Source organism: Paramisgurnus dabryanus, chromosome 15 (genome assembly GCF_030506205.2).
Source record: "Paramisgurnus dabryanus chromosome 15, PD_genome_1.1, whole genome shotgun sequence".
NCBI lineage: Eukaryota > Metazoa > Chordata > Actinopteri > Cypriniformes > Cobitidae > Paramisgurnus > Paramisgurnus dabryanus.
In genome coordinates, this window is record NC_133351.1 from 17,393,353 (window position 1) to 17,415,622 (window position 22,270).

Sequence of the window (22,270 nt, forward strand, 5' to 3'; positions counted from 1 at the left end):
CTTAGGATAGCAGAACAGTATAGAGTTGTAGAAATAAGATGGAGAAATTGAATAGCTAAACTGTGAAGACAGCAGCTCATATCGGTGTAAGAGAGAGAGTGAACAAGAGAGATAGAGAGAGAGAGATACAGAGACAGAGCAAGCGATGAAGAGGGAATGGGAGGGGGATGCCTAAATGGTCTGCAATAAAGCAGAGCACTGAATAAAAATCCATACGCTGAGGCATTCATTAGCACTCGTTTGATTAATAGAGAAGATAAGGCAACACACACACACACATACACACATACAGACTCACTGAACAGCGAACACAGCCACGCCCATGCAGAAGTACCATAGGCTCCGAACCTCTGCATAATCAGACAATAAACCTGCAGGCGCAGTCACAAGTCGAGAGAATTTAAACGTGACAGTGGTTTCCGTCACAGCTCTGTTCCTGCTTAATAGCCACGGATGGATCATTTCTCTCTCTCTCTCTTTCTTTCTCTCTTTCCTGCTTTTGTGATCACTCCATCCTGCTCATTCATCCAGTACTTGCTTGCATCAGTCCAGAGCCATGCAGATGAATTATTGATGAATGCATGTCCATAAGGGAGCCAAAAAAAAAAGAAAATGGGGGGAAGTGATTGAGAGAGAGTGCGCAAAAGGTGATTTTACATGCAGCGAAATAAACAAAAGATGAGAGAATGAGACACATGCAGTAAGTCACATAAAATATTACCTTGTGGACGTCTTAAATTTGTAACACCCTACTGTACACTAATCCGCTGAACCATTTCTAATTCAATTGATTATTTGGACAATGTCACAATTTGCGTCACAGCTCTGGAGTCGCATGTGTGATGGATTTCAGCACCATCTGTGGTGATTGGCGCCAGCACACTAGCGCAGACACACAGGCTGTGGATGGCTCTTGTTGCATGCTTTCAGAAGTGATGGTTGTGGACAGCACCTGCTTTTACAGTACATTGCTGAGTATCAAGTTAAACAAAACCCTTGGATCTTTACCAGGTTAACTGAGTACAGAGATCACACATAGTTAGAAGGAAAATGTTTGTTTTGGAAGATGGGGAAGAAGTAAATCGTTATAGAAATGGGCCTGGGATTTAGTGTCCACCAACTGACTTTGCTGGATAAATAGAGTTTAAGGGGATTCCAGTTCAAACGTGTAAAGTGTGTACTTGTAATATCGTTAAACAATTTAAAAAATATTTACATAAAACTTTGATCAGCTATGAAGCAAGTAGGGGTGCAACGGTTCAAATTACTCACGGTTCGGTTTGTGTCACAGTTTAGGGTTACGGTTTCGGTACGTTTCAGGGTGTGTGTATGTTTGCGGCGACAAAAAGGCTACTGTCAAATTCAAAGAAAATACAATTATTTATTGGGTTACAAACACCTAACACTTTGGTTAAAACTTTAAGGCAGCAATTTGTTTTTCAATTTACAGTAATGCTGCGTTTACACCAGCCGCGGTAGAGGTGTAGTTCCAATGTTAAGTCAATGTGAAGATGCATTGACGCGCGTCTGGAGGTCTTGCGGCGCAGATGAGGCGTTTGGCACGGTAGACGCAATTCCGCCTCATTCACGCGAATGGCGTGGTAAGTGCGAATGGTGCTTTTTGTGCATTTTGCTTTGACGCAAATTTGCGGCTGACGCCCGAGTTGAAAACCGATTTTCATACTGCATTAACCAATCAGGAGCCTGCTTGCTGCTGATCAACATCAGCCATCCTGCAAACAGACAACCGCATAGCACTTGCCCCTCCCACAAGAAGCGGTTTTTGCCTCTGACGCGCGTCAAATGCCCACTGTTTCCACGCGTCTACTTTGCTCTACACGCGCGAATGCATTCAAACTGTTCAAGCGGCAAACTAGGCGCGGAAGACGCGGTTTTGACGCCTGAAACGCGGTTGGTGTTAACGCAGCATAAGAGTATCCAAGTTGTGATAATAGCTAAAATGCATCTGCCAAATGCATGAATGGGATATAAATGTTTCCTCTTGAGTAAACACTATCCATACCCTTTAACCATTTGTGGATTATAAATTTGCCATTTAGGCCGCTGTCACAGTGTTGAACACAGATTTTGTAAGATAGTTCAGAGACTGAGTAGTGTAGCCGTTGGCTATAGGTTAGGGAGCTCTGTTTTGATGAAGTTAAGCTTGAGTAGTCAGCAGGTTGCCAAAAAGAAATGCTGAGATCTTTACTGAGATTGTACAGTAGATGTGCTTTGTTTCTAAACCCAGTGAGCTGCCTTGCTGTCCCATTGTAGTCTGTAAAGGATTGCTGTTTCACCAAGGCAACACTGCATGTTTCATAGATAACACTCGTAATCTATTCAATTTATTTTTCTGTAGCAAATAAGGAATGCATCACCAATCAGTTTAATGTACACTTCATGTGCAGAATCCTATTCGTTTAAGTAAGGATGTTGCCCATTTATGCTCAATGGATTTGAGAACAGAGCTACAGCATAAAATAGTGGGAATCAGATGGAAACTGGGCTGTTGTCAGCAAGATTCAGTGATTAAATCAAATAATCAACTCTAGTACTTGATTAACCTGACCTGTTCTGTATGGTGCAATCAACATTACATCAATACCAGATCATGTTTGGCTTCCAGCCGTTGATAGCCTTTATTTAGTGTTCAGACAGAAAGCATCAGAAGCAGAGTAAGGGGGGGAAAGAGCAGCTGGGTAAAATTTGCGTAGAAACAAAACTAAAAGTGGGCACAATCCTGTAAAACTGCAGCAGTGGGGTGTACATGTCTATGAACTGGGCAGACCTACGGTATGCGCTGGCTACGCCACTTGTGCCAGGATTCTGTCACTGCGGCAGGGCTAATGACGTACCTTCTTCTCCCATCTTAATCTTTGGATATTTATAGTGTATATACATTTGGTTTTAACAGATGGACACAAGCCTAGTGGGAAAAGTCCCAGTGCTTTCTATAGCAGGATCCAGCTTCACAGGTGGTGAAGAAGCAAGTTATATTCACTTCAAATGACTTTGTACCCACTGTTACACAGATGGTAAACATACAATGAATTTGCAAATCTGGACAAGCCCATCTCTGCTGAAGGAAAGAGAAGCAGTTGGTGGTTGACAGTATTAATTGCAGCAGTCAATTTACAATGGCCAGTATAATGCCATATTACAGTAGGTCAACATGAAACATTTTTACATAAATGTTTTAATTTAAAGGGTATACGATGAATATATTTATGTTTATACCACATGGCTGAGAAATGTTCTATGGGTATGCATGATTTTTCGATAAACGCACACCTGACCTGTCAAATGTCTTAAAATAACCACTAGAACAATGTATTAGCAATGTCTGTGGTAACCGTTATATAAGTTTAATAATTCATAAATTATTTGAAAATAATGCACATCCGCCTTGTAACAGCACTCCACTTCGCCTGGTGCCGCATTACCACCTTAGGTGTGCATTATTTTCGAATAGTTCAGTGACCCGTCTTCAATTATTCATTGCTTATGCCTTTTATCCAAAGCAACTTACAGAGCATTCAGGGTATACATTTTATACTCGATACCGCTGGTCTGTTTTCAGAAGTTTTATACAATGTTTTCTCTGAATTGTTTTCTGTCGTTTTTCCTTCATTCTAGACGGTGCGTCATGGATTCCCTTGTCAGCCCACAGCTTTAGCGTTTGACCCGGTGCAGAAGATTCTTGCCATTGGCTCTCGTTCTGGAGGAGTACGGCTGTATCCTTTTGCCAAACGTGATCCAGCACCACAGTATTTTCTCCACAGCGTAATGTTGAGACTTTGAGGTGGCTTTTGGGATAGCTGTTTGAGGTAAGGTATAATGCTGTCATGTTTCATTGCTTTAAAGAGCTCCCTATGGCAAAGAGGGTTTGAGACCATTTGATGGCCTCCCTCAGGAATCGCTGCATGCAGTTAGGAATTTGTTATTGTTGTAAATGAGATATAGAGAGAGAGAGAAAGATGCAGACATAGATAATCACAGTGTTGGTTAAGCAATATCATAACTGGTCACAATATTAGCCTTTTATAACAAATTCTATATATTTTTTATCAGACTCTTAATGGATTCTGCCAGCAAACCGGTATTACTGAATGCCCTGAGGCTGGGATTAAACAGATTTAGAAAAAGAATTCGATGGACATATAAAATGTGCAGAGAGCATTTGGTTAATGTCATCATCTTATTTTTGACAGAAGTGAAATACTTATATTAAATTAGTGCTGAAAATGCAAAAGCCTAAATGTCTGGGTCTAATTATGAGCAAGAAGTAGGCCTAATACGGTACCAATACAAAGAAACTTAAAGGAACACTACACTTTTGTCATTCACTTTGCTCATTTTTCAGCTCCCCTACAGTTAAACATTTGATTTTTTTAGGAATCCATTCAGCTGATCTCCGCATCTGGCAGTACCACTTTTAGCATAGCTTAGCATAATTCATTGAATCTGATAAGGCCATTAGCGTCGCGCTAAAAAATAATCAGAGTTTCAATATTTTTCCTGTTTAAAGGGGCCATGGCACAATACTTTTTTAAGATGTCAAATAAATCTTTGGTGTCCCCAGAGAACATATGTGAGATTTTAGCTCAAAATACCATATAAATAATTTATTATAGCATGTTAAAATTGCCACTTTGTAGGTGTGTGCAGAAATGTGCCGTTTTGCGGTGTGTCCTTTAAAATGCAAATGAGCTGATGAAATTCGAACACTAATCACAATGATGGTGGTTTGCTGCAATTAAAATGCTTTTCTCTGCACTAAATGGCAGTGCTGTGGTGGGATAGTGCAGCTTAAGGGGTGGTATTATTACAATAAGAGCTCCTTATGACGTCATAAGGAGAGCCAAATTTCAACGACCTATTTTTTCATGTGCTTGTAGAGAATGGTCTACCAAAACTAAGTTACTGGGTTGATCTTTTTCACATTTTCTAGGTTGATAGAAGCACGGGACCCAATTATAGCACTTAAACATGGAAAAAGTCAGACTTTCATGCCATGGTCCCTTTAAAACTTGACTCTTCTGTAGTTAAATTGTGTACGAAGACCGACAGAAAATTAAAAGTTGCGATTTTCTAGGCAGATATGGCTAGGACTATACTCTCATTCTGGCGTAATAATCAAGGACTTTGCTGCCGTACCATTGCTGCAGCATGCGAAATGATATTATGCAGCACCTGAAAATAGTCCCCTGCTATTGAAAGTAACCAATGGGACTATTTTCAGGCAGTGCGTAATATCACCTTATCGGCCTAGAAAATTGCAACTTTTAATTTTCTGTCTTATTACACAGTGTAACTACAGAAGAGTCAAGTTTTAAATAGGAAAAATATTAAAAATCTTTAGTTATTTTTTAGCGCGATGCTAATGGCCTCATCAGATTCAATGTATTATGCTAAGCTATGCTAAAATTGGTACAACCAGACCCTGGATATCAGCTGAATGGATTCCAAAACAGTAAAAATCTAATGTTTAACTCTAGGGGAGCTGGAAAATGAGCATATTTTCAAAAAAGTGGAGTCCCATTAATATAAATTCACAAGAGAGAAGGTTCACTGTTTAAAAGATACAAAAAGACTTCAAAAGAACTGTCTTATCTGATTTGCAGCATGTGGAATTTATTCCCTGAGCTGCATGAGGAAATATTACTCCAATCTAAAGTTTCTGGAGTGTTTTGTTATTTGAAAACACTTGCCGCAAAAGCAACATGGCTGTGTTAAATGCTTTAATTTCTCCTCAATGATCGTGCTTTTTATCAGGTCATTATAAGCATCTTCATTGTAGAATATAGCAAAGTCAATGTGCAGAGAGAGATAGAGACAAACCCAACAGGAAATAGAGAGATAAGAAGGCCAGAAATGATGGTCGTTGGTATAGCAGACAGATAAAAGAATGAAGGCCAGAGTAAAGTAAGGAGTGAGAGACAGATAGCGTGATGATATTGCATCAAAGTGAATTAGCTTTTTATGAATCTGCTAATTATAAATCTGTCATTACTGAAGATAATTGTGGATAGTGTTACTTAACTGTGAAAGCATGACTCTCTTCCTTTGGGCTGTTCTTCTCGTACACCTGTTTTGTGACTGTCTGGCTCCTTTAACTCTTTCACCGCCAGCGTTTAAAAAAAAAGTTGCCAGCACCAGCGTTTTTCATGATTTTCACCAAAGTTTAATGCCTTCCAGAAAACGTTCTTCTTTAAATATATAAACATACAATATACCAAATGAAAGAACAGACTCTCTGCTTTTAAACAAAAAAAAACGTTTCATCCTTCCTTCAGTGGTTCTTTTGTAATCAGCTTTTGAATATGGGTAGGTTTCTGCAAAAACACCACATTTTGAGCAAAAAGCAGAGATAATTCAATTTTTGTGACAGACTTTTCATAGAGATCCCATTCAGAGCGATCTTTAAAACAGACACGGGCATGCAGCAGCTTGCCATAGGGCAATACTTACAGGTTTAAAAAGTTGCGGAAGGGCCACCTGGTGGATAATAGCGGTATTGCGGAAAGATGGAAAATCTCGTCATTGGCAGGGCAGCGTTTTCTCTTAATTGACGAGATATCTCGTCACTGGCGGTGAAAGAGTTAATAAAGGCAAAAATCATTGTCTTAATCAGTATTTGCCATATTAAAATATATTTAGTACTGTATATGAACATCCCTAAATATCATTCAGCACTTTAAGAATAACATTTTATAATAACGTTAAGTTATTTGCATCTTGGCTCCTCAATCACACATTGTACAAATAGCAATACACATTATACACAATATAAAATTATAAAAAGTAAGAGATAAATTTAAGGATGTTTAGTGACTGGTCAGTGACGCATAATAGTAAGAGGGCTGGACTTCACTGGCAGTCATTTCTGGGTCATCTGACAACAAACTGTTTGTGAACCCACGGCATACTGTGCATAAGGTCATAAAACCATTGTGTTGCTTGTTTAATAACATGAATGTATTCATACTGCTTACTCAATATGTTTGTTTAGTGTTGTTTGCCGTTTTGCGCAGATGTCATTTCTCGATCGTTCTCTCTATTTTTCTCTCTAACTCAGGCAGGATGGTATATTTAGTTCTTGTTCAGAGCTCCGTATTGATTGAGAGCCTCCAAAGTTAAACATTCACACTGCACTATTGATTATCAACCTTTTTGTGCACTCACTGCATACGCTGTCTGCAAATCATTTTTATGGAGGAAGACTCAAAAGTGTGTCTGTGTGTGTGTTCATATGAGAAAAGATTAGTAAATCTATTAAAATAGTATCTCTTTACAGCGACTGAAAGGTGTTACACAGTGATGCATACTGTATTTAAAAATAGGCATCATGCTGAAACAAGCAAGAAGCTCACCATACTGACCGGTTCTGTTGATATCACGTGTTTGTGTGTGCGAGTGTGTTGATGCAGATCTTGGCAGGGTGGCAGCATGCGGGGCTGAGATCGGTGTGGCATTCACTTTACTGCAGTCAGCAAGCTGCACGGGTTGCACTATGAATGAAGACAAAGTATCAATGTCACACTAATCCAATAAAGTCATTCCGAACTTGAGGAAAGAAAGAGATGTTGTAGGATGAAGCGCAGCCTGAACAAACTCAAGTTAACTTTCGTCTCGACCAATAGGGTGTAGGTAGCATAGTCTATGTGCAAATGAATGTGAACTCTAACCTGGAGTAAGTAATCCTGACAATTATAGTCTGGAGGACCAAATCCAAATCGAATATTGTAGTTGATTATGTGTGTGTGTGTGTGTGTGTGTGTGTGTGTGTGTTACTATGTACAATGAGGTACTGTAGGTTGTGTGTGTGCATGTGTGTGTGTGTTACTATGTACAATGAGGTACTGTAGGTTGCATTTTTACAGTACTATTGAAAATAGCCTCTAATTCATTAACATTAGTAGTTGCAGGGTTCCCGCGGGTCCTTGAAATCCTTGAAGGTTTGTGAATCTGGGGGGATTCAAGGCCCTGGGAAGTTTTTGAAAATATACATACATAGATACAGGTCATTGAAAGTGCTTGAATCTATTTTATGCAAGAAGATTTTTGGAAAAAATCCATATTATTCCCTGTGTAGTGTAGGATATAATAACATTTCTAGCCTTTTAAGCACATGTGCTAAACTGTTCGCTTTAAATGCTTATATCTTTTGTATGCCAATGTTGATTTATACCCAAATGCCTTTTTGCGTAGTTGTGTTTGAGTTACATAGTCTCGGGTTACATATATAACTGTTGTTCCCCGAGAAGGGAACAAGACGCTGCGTCTCCCTTGCCATACTTTCTGCGTCCCTGTAACGCCATCTTTGGCAATATTTCAGATAGCGATATACTTTCTGGCTCCTGCGTCACCCTGTCTTTGTCGTTAAGCCTCACCATTGGTTGAATTTGATATACACATTCAGACGCACTTACCTCCGGAGGTGTCCCTAAAGTGTCACCGCAGTGACGCAGCGTGAGTTCCCTCGAAAGGGAACTGTAACAATGTATCTTAAAAGTTAACATGATGTAACCTTGTTCTCACCTAAAATGTGTCCCACATTTAGTCCTTGAATATGAGGGTATTTGACCTGGAAAGTACTTGAATGGTCCTTGAATTTGAAGTTAACCAAGGTGTGGCAACCCTGTAGTTGGTTGTTTGCATATGGTAAGGGTGTTTGAGTGAGAGAAAGTGCTTATGGTGAAACTCCTACGTGATGTTATCAATCACATTTTTGTTTATGCCCCCATTAAAAAACTATAAGTCATTGATCTTTTGTATTATGCAGCATGTTGGGTTCTGATCGGTGACTCCTGTACACTGTGGGTTTGCTGTTTGTGTGATGCGTTCTTTATCATAGCAGGATTCAAGAGAGGATTACTCTCCAATAAGACCTGGTAATACAATTCTTCACCTGTGTGTGTGTGTAGTCTAAGATGTAATTGAATTCAATGCTTGCTTCTTAAACAGTTTGAGTTTGCACTGATCTCTGCATGTTTGTGTGTACATGTGAACAGGTAATAGAAATCTTCTCGATGATAAGCTGTCGATTCTCATCACAGCAGACTTGCGGAAATAGTGAGATAGGAATTGGTAGAGGAGTGATGATGAATTCTGGTGAGATGGGAAAAGCAGCAGTAGGTGGAGTCACATAACCTTCCGCTTCTTTTTTCTCTTTCTGTTCTTTTATTTTGTATGGGAGAGAGAGAAAGAGAGAGAGAATGAGAGAGAGTGTGTTAGTGTACTGATTTCATTATCAGGCAGGGCACGTTCAGAGTTCACCGCAGCCTCTGTCTAGTTAATGTTGGGATGATGGGCAGAACACACACACACACACATACACAGACCCATCCAAACACATCTGATCAGCCACAAAGAAACATACAAAGACACCATGGCAATGACAGATGTCTTGCGCGTGTGGTCGGAGTGACAGTGAATAATGTTGAGATCTTAGCACTGATGCCGATTGTTAGCATGCTGGCAGTATGTCACCTATCTTCATATTCTCTGTCCTAACATCATTGCGCTACTATACTCATTTGTCAAACCTATCACTGTTTTGGGCTTCTGCACTGTAGCATGACATAACATTTGATTTGTTAATCTTTCCCATTAATCTTATTTATATAACATAGTCATAGTCTATTTTAGCATTTGGTATAAAACAGCAAGAGATTTGTGAAAACAATAAGCTCCAATCTGATTTGCTGGGATTATGCGATTATTAATCAGATGGGAAAATTAGTCATGTTTAGATGTTCCAAATCAGCCCTTTGGAAACAGAACTAAGTTACTGGCTGAGTAGCATGGCCCAAAATATACTGTTGGTGTATAACTATAACTATTCCATGCTTCAAAAAACTTTTTACATTGATGGCCAATCAACTACACCCATGAACTCTGACAGGTTTTTACAAGCAATTTCAAAATGTAGTATTTCATTATATTATAGCTGGTGTTGAATTTTTTTAAAAGGCTCTTAAAAGCATGAAATTATATTTTTCACTTAAGTCATTTTCCTGACACTAATACGTTTGTCACATGGCATTAATGGCTTGGGTGAAAAAATCGTGGATGCAGAACTGAATGCAAAGAGGTTTTTGTTCTGCTTGCTTGCAAGACAGCAAAATAACATTGTGGAAGCTGGCAAGCTTCTGATTTAGGCTTTGACAGAAATGCTGCATTAGAGCCGCTTGAATTTCTATTCGAAATTAAATCCACAGAGATTGTGATGATGTCATCGCGTTCAGTGTCATTAATATTCATCTTGTTAAAAAATCTCGGTGTTGTGGACTAAGATATCGTTGCCAAACCATATGCCCACGATTATGCACAGACAGTGATACTTACACTTACAGTGTAGCTAGGGACCCATGCAGAGAGCTTAATTTGATTTGAACTGATTTATAGAGAATGCCACTAATTAAATTAATGAAAATTTTATGGCTGCAACAAGATACAGGACTCGCACACGCACACCTACTCACATGTTGCATTTTCAGGTCGTATTGGGAATTTTCATTGACCCTAAGATGTTGGCAAACCTGAGAGACATATTAAAGACAGATATTGTTAATGTATTGTTGTATGAAATGTTGTAGAGATAGCGTTAGAAACGAAGCATCAATGTACAGTATGTATACATGTGAGGCCTTCCTTGTTTGAGATCAGACTTAAACTTTCTACCAAACGCTTAGGTTACTCACGTAACCCCGGTTCCCTGAAATAACGGGAACGAAGCATTGCGTCAGTTTGCTGACGCTATGGGGGAAACTCCTGTTTACTCCGTGATTGAAGCCTATTGGTTAACGTCTGTAGAAAATACAGACCAATGACGTTTGAGCCCGCGCGGGGGCGTGGCACACGTCCCTATATAAGCCGGTGAAATACGTCAAGAGCTCATTATTATTCGACTGAAGCGCGCAGCCGAATAACACTCGCTGCGTAGACGTTTGTAGCACGGCCAGCGACGCAATGCTTCGTTCCCGTTATTTCAGGGAACCGGGGTTACGTGAGTAACCTAAGCGTTCCCTTTCAATACGGTTCACTTCGCATTGCGTCAGTTTGCTGACGCTATGGGGGAACGTAATCCCATCCCGCCGTGCATACACAACGGACTGAGGTGCCCTTACCGGAGAGACACTGCATGTGGCCCTAACCCAGTATATACATAGCTCTAGCGAGCGCAAGTGTAAGCACCATATATGAGACAGTAATACGCATACAGTGAAGTTTCTAAACGCACCATGATGCATATACAATAGAGCACGAGACGGCGGGTTCCCTGAGCGCGCCGCGGGCTGTGCATGATTTATTAATAGGTAGCCATGACGGTGAGCTAGCAACGCACCGTGAAGGCATACAGAAACGCAATCGCGTGAATCATTAAGCCGATAAGACCTGTGCTTGTAAGGCAGGGACATCCAGGCTATAAAATCTGACAAACGTAGACGGCGAGGACCAGCCGGCCGCGTTACAAATGTCAACGATAGAAATCCCCGTAGACCAAGCCCAAGATGAAGCCATACCCCTCGTGGAGTGAGCTTTTAAACCAACTGGACAATGTTCATTCAGGGAGGCGTAAGCCAAAGCAATGGCTTCGACGATCCATTTAGATAGCCTCTGTTTAGTGAGCGGCATACCTAAGGAATGTTGTGCGAAGCTTACGAACAGCTGATCTGACTTGCGGTATGAGGCAGAACGGTCCGTGTATATTCTTAACGCTCTGACGGGGCAGAGCGTGTTCGGGGTTTGTTCGCCGTCCGCCGTTGGAAGGGCGAGAAGTGAAACCACCTGAACTCTAAATGGCGTGGTCAGAACTTTAGGAATGTATCCCGCTCTCGGTCTAAGGACCACTTTGCTATCGTTAGGACCGAATTCCAGACACGACGGGTCAATTGAAAACGCGTGTAAATCGCCCACTCGTTTAACCGATGCCAACGCCAGGAGGAGAGCGGTTTTAAACGAGAGAGCGCGCAGGTCAGCCTGCTCGAGGGGCTCGAAAGGGGGACCGCGCAGCGCTTTCAGGACCGTGGACAGATCCCAAGACGGGACCGTGTTAGGTCGCGGTGGGTGTAGTCTGCGAGCGCCTCTGAGGAATTTAATGATTAGATCATGTTTTCCCACGGTGCGACCGGCGATAAGGGCGTGATTCGCCGTTATCGCCGCCACATACACTTTAAGCGTCGAGGGCGCGCGACCGCTGTCCAGCATTTCCTGCAGAAAGGAGAGAATATGCTCCACTTCACAGGTGTTTGGGTTTAAGTCTTTCGTCGTGCACCAATCAGAAAAAATAGACCACTTTTGAGCGTAAAGGCGCCTGGTAGATGGGGCCCTAGCTTCAGTTAGAGTATTTAACACTCGTCCTGAAAGGCGTGAAGGTTGCCGTTCAGAGACCAAACGTGTAGATTCCATAGCTCCGGCTGTGGATGCCATATCGTCCCTCTCGCCTGAGATAGGAGGTCTTTCCTCAGCGGTACTGGCCATGGTGCTGATGTTTTCAGCTGCCATAGGTCGGGGAGCCACGGTTGATTGTGCCAAAACGGAGCGACCAGAATTATCGCGCATTTCGTCTCTCTTATCCTCTGAAGGACCTGTGGTAACAGGGCCACCGGAGGAAAAGCATACAGAAGACACGCCGGCCATGCTTGCGACAGGGCATCGTGATGTCTCGAGAAGAAGATCGGGCAATGCGCGTTCTCGTCTGATGCAAACAGATCGATCTCCGCCCGGCCGAAGACGGTCCATATTCTCTCGACCGTCTGAGGATGCAGTCTCCATTCTCCCGGCGGCGGACCGTTGCGCGAGAGAATGTCTGCACCCGTATTGGCTACACCCGGTACGTGAGTCGCTTTTAACGAACGTACGTTCGCGTGAGCCCATAATAAAAGCCGTTTCGCCAGCCTGGATAGGGAGCGAGATCTCAGCCCTCCTTGGTGGTTTATGAACGAAACCACCGTCATACTGTCCGACCGCACTAGAACGTGTTGATGTTGGAGTTTCGGTCGAAAGTGTCGTAGCGCTAAGATAACCGCCCACATCTCGAGGTGGTTGATATGTAGCTGAGACAACTGGTTGTTCCACGCACCGAAGGCGAGCTCGCCGTCGCAGTGAGCGCCCCAACCCGTCGCAGACGCATCCGTAGTCACCACTTTCCTCCTGCTCACGGAGCCGAGCTCCGTGCCCGAGAGGAAAAGGTGAGGGGATGTCCATATCGAAAGCGCTTTCACGCAGCTGTACGTGATTTTGATTAATAAGCGGCCCGACAACCAAGCACGGGGCGGAACTTTCGCTTTCAACCAAAACTGGAGCGGCCTCATGAACAGCATTCCCAACGGTATTAGTGGGGATGCTGCTGCCATCAGACCCAGCATTTTCTGGAATCGTTTGAGAGGGAGATGTGAACCCGCTTTGAACGATGCCGCCTCGCGTCTGACCGTGAGCGCGCGTTCCTGTGTAAGCCATGCCCGCATCTTTAATGAGTCGAGCGTCGTGCCTAAGAACGTGATTCGCTGCGTGGGGGTGAGCAAACTCTTCTGGAGGTTGATTTTGAACCCCAAATTCTCCAAATGCTGGAGTACAACGGTCTTGTGCGCAGTAATTTCCCTCTCTGACTGTGCCAGAATAAGCCAATCGTCGAGGTAATTCAATATGCGGATGCCGCTCTGTCTGAGAGGGGCGAGAGCCGCATCCGCACATTTGGTAAATGTGCGTGGTGCCAGAGATAATCCGAAGGGCAGAACTTTGTACTGGTATGCTGTCCCGTCGAACGCGAATCTTAGGAACGGCCTGTGACGTGGCGCTATCGGAATGTGAAAGTAAGCGTCTTTCAGATCCACTGATATGAACCAATCGCCCGGTCGAATTAACGCCATGATTCGTCTGGCTGTGAGCATTTTGAACGGCCGTTTGGCAAGGGCGCGATTCAAAACGCGTAGATCCAATATCGGTCTGAGGCCGCCGTCTTTCTTTGGAACGAGAAAATAACGACTGTAAAAGCCTGATTCGCTTTGATCCGCCGGGACCGTCTCTATCGCGTCTTTTAGTAATAAAGAACGCACCTCTTCCCTGAGGATCTGTATACGATCGTCTGGGACAGTGGTGTAGAGAACGCCGCGAAACCGGGGTGGTCTCCGTGCGAATTGAAGTGAATAACCGTGTTGGATTACGTTTAGAATCCAGCCCGGCATACCGGGGGTGGATTGCCAAACGTGAAATTTGACGGCGAGCGTCGATATGCTTATGGACGTTAAGCCGTGTGTGTGTGTTTGTGTGTACAGAGGAGGAAATTTGCTCTTTTTGTGAAAAGGTAAAAATTTGTGTTTCGCTGTTACAGCGAGGGTGTGTCCAGCGCCCGAGGGGACTGAAACACGCAGAACTTTCGAGGGCGGGCCGGCCGAAGCGGGACCAGAGCCTCTTTTCCTCCTCAGACTCTCTTCAGGGAGGCGGTGCCGGCGTCGGGTCCAGCGTAATCCTAGGACGGGGACCGCGGCGTCGAGGCGGGCCAGCCGGTCGTGCAGGACGCTGGCGCTTGACCTCCGGTTCAGCTCTCGGCTGGGGCTGAGCTGGTGCTGGCTTAGGGCGTTGAGTTGGCGGCGGTTTTGGGCGGCCGGTCTCAGACGCTGAGGCAGATCGTTTCGGTAGAAAATGCCGCATAGCCTGCGACGATTTCTGTGCCTCAGTGAAGCGCTGGGTGAACCCCTCCACAGCGGAGCCGAAGAGCCCCGACGGTGACACGGGCGAGTCAAGAAGGGCAACCCGGTCCGTGTCCTTGATTTCCGTCAAGTTCAGCCACAGATGTCTCTCCAGAACAACCAGGCTGGCCATGGCTCTTCCTACAGCCTGAGTGGCGACTTTAGTGGCGCGAAGGGCCAGATCAGTCGCGCTGCGCAGGTTTTGAAAGGTCGACGGGTCCGGACCTGACTCGTCCATGTCGCGGAGGAGTTTTGCCTGGTATACCTGCAGTACCGCCATCGTATGGAGAGCGGATGCAGCGTGTCCGTCGGCGGCGTAGGATTTCGACGCCAGGGTCGATGTAAGGCGACAGGGCTTCGACGGATGGTTCAACTTAGCCCTCCATCCGCCGGCTGAAGACGGGCAGAGATGGGCGGCGACAGTTTCCTCGAGCGGCGGCATCTTAGAGTAGCCGTGTTCGTCGGCGCCGTCCACTACGGAGAGGACGTGGGAGACGGCGCTCTGAGCTCGGGTGGAGTGGGGAGCACGCCAGGATTTGGTGAGCTCCTGGTGAACCTCCGGGAAAAACGGCGCCTGCCGTTGGCGGGATGATTGACGGCGCCCGGGCTGCAGAAACCACTCGTCCAACCGGCTGAGTTGAGGCTCTGACGGCGGCGACCACTTGATATTGAGCTCCGCCGTAGCTTGCGTCAAGATGCGGATGAGCTCAGAGTCGTGAGGACGCGACTCGGTAGGTTCATCGGCGGCGGCTGCGTGGGCGTCGTCATCCGAAGCCGCCCAATCCTCCAACTCCTCAGAGGATGACATCATCTCCAAGTTGTCACCGGACCCAAAGGAAACCATGCCGCTAGCACTCGGCAGGGGGCGTAAGTCCTCACGGGCGAAGGTGACAGGATGACGGCGGGGAGACAGAGCACGCGGGGGATGAGCCGGCGTGGACTCGGTCTCAGGGTGTCTTCCAGCTTCACGGCTCCGCTGCTGTTTAGGCGGGAGAGCACGGGAAGCCTTCCGTTTAAAGATCTCGAGGCGGGAGCGCAGCACCGCGATAGGAAGGAGCTCGCAGTGGGCGCAGCCCGCCTCAGTGAGTACGGCCTCGGCGTGGGCAGGACCCAGACAGATGACGCACTCTTTGTGGAAATCCTCCACGGGCAAAGGGGCTCGGCAGGAGCCGCAATGCCGAAGCGACATTATCTCAACGCGCTTCTGCTCTTTTAGATACTCTTGTAGGCTCACCGGAAAGCGGCAGGGGAACACGCTGGTGTGTTGTAGTCCGCTGCAGTGCTTGGATCGACGGCGAGTAAGGGCTTCTTCTTCGGAGCAGCGAGAAGGTTCGCGCTGAAGGAGAAAAGTAATGAGCTCTTGACGTATTTCACCGGCTTATATAGGGACGTGTGCCACGCCCCCGCGCGGGCTCAAACGTCATTGGTCTGTATTTTCTACAGACGTTAACCAATAGGCTTCAATCACGGAGTAAACAGGAGTTTCCCCCATAGCGTCAGCAAACTGACGCAATGCGAAGTGAACCGTATTGAAAGGGAACTCACAGCACGTGCGTACACGCATGACTTTCTCTTTGTTATGTTGATGAATTTTGTGTATTCTTAATGAGCAATGGTCTGACTGAGGTTAGTAATTTGCATAATACATGCCCAGTCCTGCTCCTTATGTTGATAAGACCACTGAGCTTGTATGTGATTAGCATTCGTGATCAGGCTGCAGGAGACAGAAAATATTGGAATATTGCAAATGTGCTTATCGCAGTACACCCCACTATGATTTGCAGTAACAGAACGTTTTTAATACTTAAAGTTATTCATAGTCTAAGTTTTATTTTAAAGCAGATAGATGAGAGACTGGTGAGATAGAGAGAGTGATGCTTTCTTTTCCCAGAAAGAATGTGAAACATGTATGTTGTTATAGAATTTTCAGTTTGTAAATAGATGTTATTATTACTCAAATAGATTTTACAAGTTATCGCATTTCCATTTTGTATCGTTCAGCACCAAATACAAGATTATTGATTATTATCGGTGATCTGAAATCATCACAATGAGACATTTATCTAATCATTGTGACAGCCCTAACATACACTCTTAAAACGGTTGTTTTAAAACAACAGAACTCTTTTTGTTCGAAATTCAGTGTTTCCATCACTAGTTTTTGATTGTTGTCAGGGCTCGAGACTAACTTTTTTCACTGGTTGCACTGGTGTGCCTAAAACAAAAGTTGGGTGCACCCAAAATCGGGGCTTGACATCTGCTGCTACATCCACTCGCCTCTGACTGCAGCACGCCACGCGTATTTTTAAACACACACACACACACACACACACACACACACACACACACACACACACACACACACACACACACACACACACACACACACACACACACACACACACACACACACACACATACAGGAATATCTGGACATCGGCCAATCAAAGGGAGGGGTCCGCCCTTTACTATCTCTGATTGGGTTGGACCTAATGTGTGCTTGTTGTTGAACCAAAGGGAGACTTTCAGATAGAGACAGAGTTGTAGAGATTTTTAATCCGTCGAACGGCTGGTCGCACTGGTGTGACCTAATATTGTTTTAAGGCGCACCATTGAGAAATTAGGGTGTATGTGCAACCAAATTGGTCGCACTTTCGAGCCCTGGTTGTAGTGTTTTGCACATTTTGAGCTGCTTATGAACATGTCAGGTTGAGTTTTATCCTAATATGTGTGTGTAATCCATGTGGACTGCTGCTTGACCTGGTCTCTTTGTTTAATAGAGAGGTCAGGTTTTTCCGGATGCTGGTTGGCTTATTATTAAAGGTATGAAGAAAGAGTGGGCACGGAGCGGCACCGCGAGTAAACGAAAGAAAAATGAGATAAATAGCGTTATTCGGTCATTGTGCAGAAATGATTGCAATTAAAGGCACTGAAAGAAAGGCTGATGGGTTTGATGCATGTGGAGGTGTTGGAGAGGAGAGGTTGAAGAGGAGATCAAAAGAAGGAAAGGAAAAAATTGACTGACTAGCACTACACACACACAAAAACACGGATGAACATTCCAGTGTTCTTATCAAGGACAATGTTCACTGTAAAGACTGCTTGAGTTTGCCTGAGTTTACAGACATTCGTGCTGTTATAATATATTTATAGATCAGTTTTTTTGTTCTCCAAGTTCTTTAAACCACCAGCACATATATAGTTTTCTAAAGAACAAGTGAATAAAAAGCTATCCTGTAAAGTTCTTCTTGGTTCTGACTGGAACATTTTTGTTTAACTCTTTCCTCGCCATTGACGAGTTATCTCGTCAATTAAGAGAAAACATTTTCCTTTAAAATGACGCTTTCCTGATGAGTTTATATGGAAATCTGTAATTCTGCTATTATCCACTAGATGGATCTCTCACCCAATTTATAAAAAACTGGAGCAAAAATGCAAATGCATTAATGTACACGAGAGTAAGACTGATCATACAGAGAGAGAGACAAATCTTCAAATGAACATTAGCAAAGACTTTTCATAGACAGAATGCTCATATTAAGATATAAGGTTTACTTATACTTTATAGAATTACAAGATATGTGTACTTATTATGTTAGATTAACCACACACAGACACTGTGTCATACAACAAAGAAATTAAGGTGAACTTACCCTTTAACCACATCAAATAAAGACATGTACACACATACACTGAACATACCCAGATACCCACAGAATGGTCTCATGAGAAACAAGGACACAGATCAAATCACACACACAAATGCAAGCATACATATGTAGGCGTGCTCTCAATTGATCGCCTCTAAGGTCAAGGCTTTCCTGATTACCTTTCAAGTATCAGAGATGAATGCAGGAATACACAGAGCAGAAGAATGAGAAGAAATTTATGTAGAGAATGTTATGAATAAGTCCTATAGCATTGCAGCACCCTGCTGTGGATTTCCTATGTGTCAGTCAGCTGTATATAGATAGAGCATTATATATATATGTAGATATACTGAAGGAGCCCCTTGCCAGGGATGTGAGGGTTGTGGGTTGTAGGTGATATTACTGTCAGAATAATTCAGGCCTGCGTCCGAAATCTCTAGGCATCAGGCACGTCCGAATCCAACGTTTGGTTTACTTCCTGTCTCCTAAGATACCTTCATCATCTTGTCCCACAATTCCATGAATGGGCAAGCGCAGGGTATGTGATTGGTCGAGCCTGGTCGTGTTCGAAAAAATAAAATGGAAGCCAAGAAAGCATCTTAAGCACAAATTTCGTGTATATAAGGTTATTTTTTCACTTTTACACCTTTTGATTGCATCAAATTCGTATTGTTATTTTCAAATATGGGATTAGTTATCACAAAGGCGCATTTATATTTAAAGCAGAATTCCATTATGCTGCCAATGAAGGCTGACTGAATGTGTTTCCCAGAGCTGCGTTCATGCCGTCAAAGTCATTGCCTCATGAGACAGCGAAGCAACAAGAGTGCTTTTTTATTTTATCATAAAACTAAAGAGAAACAGATTTAATAATATGTCATGGGCATTTTGTATTGTGTATTGTGTATCTGTCATTACACGGACCAGAACAGCACGAAAACAATATATATATAATTATATAAACATTATATAAATTACACTGACCGTCTTGAAGAGGTCTTGAAAAGCGTCTTGAAGGGGTTTTGGTCATAAATGCATGTAAAATAAAGTAATGTGAACTTGAGATTTTTATACTGTTATTAAACTGCACAGTATGCGCTGCAAACACAGCCGATGTGAAAGCACAATGGCCACGCGCGGCAAGCACTCTCCTCACGCACAGCTCACGCTTGCGGTGTGAAATAAGATTTTATTATCATAATGTCCTTACTAATGTAGTGTGTGTTTGTATGTTGTGTGCACGTAGAGTTGGCCTGTGTGACAAGCAGATAGAAAACTAATAATGGGAGTATAAGAGTTATAGAATAAGAGGAGGGAGAAGAAATAAAAAGAAAGTAATGGATTGACGGATGAATGAGCAGAACTGATTTGATAGGTCCCTTGACTTGCTCACTGTAGCAAGAGGCATCGTGTGTGTGTGTGTGTGTGTGTGTGTGTGTTCTGTACATTCATTCTGCCCTTATATATATTACAGTTATAGTTCACTAAACAATGACTGGCAGGTTTGGCAATCATGGAGATCACTCGATGAACCTTGTCCTTGAAAATACAAAAAAATGCAAATGAGATTAAAGAGCTTTGAAGGAGGGGAGTTTAGATGAATGATGATTCTGATGTAGGTGTAAGTCTTTAGTCTTTTCCTTCTACATTAAATATATATTTTATACAGGTTTAGAACAACATGGTGAGGAAAGTAATGACAATGTTTTTTTTTTTGCTGAAATCTTCCTTAAATTTTTCTTGAAGAAGCATTCAGCATACACACGCATGTGTACACAAGCGCATATACACTTACCTGAAAGAAAATGCCAATTTCTGACAAATGCAGTTTTTACTCCCACAGCAGCAGAGCAGCAGGTGGTTATTTTATCTAAATGAGGGTTGCAAGGGCAGACTGGGCTATTATCCATTGTCCTTTTCCCCTATTTCAGTTTTTTTCTGCAATCAGTCATCTGTTCTTCTGTTATCATCATCATCATCATTATAATTAGTGATTGCCCTTGAACGGCAGACATGCCTTCCATTTAAATATGCTTGGCCTTTTATATAATGCTGGATTTTGATTCCTGAACTGATTGGAGTTGAATGTACATAAGATTGATGGATGTGTTCTGTTTGGAACCGTGACGTTGTTTTATTCTGTTGGTCAAATGTAAGGTCTCACTGCTGCAGCTCGTGTAACTGCTGGTATAAAATGATTTAGATGTTCAGTTATGTGTCCCACACCACAAGCAGAGCCAGAGGCGTTTTAGAAATAATAAGAAGGCTACTTAAACACTATTTTATTTTGTCAGAATACACATGGCTACTTTCAGATGTCTGGTAATGGAGAAAGTTGCATTTTTGGAAGCATAATAGCGGAGTTATGGAATCTAGCAATTGGGGCTTGATTATGCTAATCACTCAAACCCTGACTGACGCCAAGATTTAGATCAAATTTGATCTCATTCATAAATGTAACCATTTAACAATAATCATGTTTTTGTACAATTTACTTTGTTCTTATTTATTCTTTTGCATTACAATTTTGTTGCATTACAATTTTGCATTTTTGCAAAGCAGCTTTACAGCAAATACATGCCAGAGACATTCTACATTTTGTAGAATACAAAAAATGTTCATTGACAATTATGTGTCTGTAGGTTTGTAATTGGCCTGTTATATTCATAGTGCCACATACAACAAATATGTGTATCAAATTATTTCATGGAATGCATACAGGGTGTATTAGCAATACTGAGTATAAAAAAGATGTCTGGATGATTGTAATTGGAAAGTTACTACTTAGCTAAAAATAACGTTATTTTGTGTATTTGGTGTAATGCAATGTGTTTGCAAGATTTATGGTTAAAAAAATATTTTCAACATTCCATAGATTATTGTTGCTCCTCTATGCGCCAACGCAGGGTTTCCCAAATCTTACCCTGGAGGGCCGGAACACGGCAGAGTTTAGCTCCAACCCTGATCAAACACACCTGAGCAAGCTAATTAAGGTCTTCATGTCACTAGAAAATCACAGGTGGGTAAGTTTGATTAGGGTTGGACCTAAACTCTGTTGTGCTCCGGACCTTCAGGGTAAGATCAATTTTGTACAAAGCTCATCGTTCTGAAAAGCACGGTATGCTCCGATTTGCCAGCTATACAGGTGTAATTGGCCGAATACCTTTACCGTCTGGCGGAAATAGGGGTGGGCGATATGGGAAAAATATCATATAGGCAAAATCACGATTTCAAGATTTTATCAAATTTTTTTATGTTGTTTTTAACTCTTTCCCGCCATTGACGAGATAACTCGTCAAATACGAGAAAACGCTTCCCTGCCAATGATGAGAAATTCCGGCTTTCAGCAATACCGCTATTATACACAACTTATGCAACCCGGAAGTAGCGCCTCACTAGAGAGAGAGAGAACTCTGTGTATGTTTTAAAGATCGCTCTGCATCTGATCTTTTGTGAAAATCATGAAAAATGCTAGCACTGGCTGGCAACTTTTTTTTAAATGCTGGCGGTGAAAGAGTTAAAGAGTATTTTGCCATTACTGAGCCTTAATACAGCCATACTAATACCCCCATTTAAAAATGCAGTCCTACAAGGTAACAAATATATTCGTGGAAAGTGCACAAACAGTACGCGTACTTCAGCGCATACACGAGAAAATATTGAGACAGGACACTCAATATTAGGAAATAGACAGCATTTGCACACACACTATTGTTTTCTCTTCTTTTATTTTCAATTCTTCCAAGAACAGAAAGCCGTGGAGCATTTTCGTCACCATAATGTTTGATTCCCATACTTTGTTTTCTTGATGTTTGTTCTAAACGATGTTGGCATGGTGGATCGGCTACTTTTCTTCACTAATCCAAAAATGTTTAATGTACTGTAAATGTTGCAAATCAGTAATGCCCTGATGGCCTGGTAGAGTAC

The 22,270-nt window shown here is 42.9% G+C and overlaps 1 protein-coding gene across 10 annotated transcripts in view; it reads left to right on the forward strand.

Annotated features, from left to right (window-relative positions):
* Nucleotides 1–22,270, forward strand: part of stxbp5l (syntaxin binding protein 5L) — a 167,385-nt gene that overhangs the window by 23,621 nt on the left and 121,494 nt on the right. For all 10 annotated transcript variants that reach the window (XM_065251620.2, XM_065251621.2, XM_065251624.2 and 7 more), the window contains exon 2: nucleotides 3,637–3,734. In XM_065251620.2, the coding sequence (XP_065107692.1) occupies nucleotides 3,637–3,734 (98 nt within the window). The remainder of the gene's footprint in view (nucleotides 1–3,636; nucleotides 3,735–22,270) is intronic.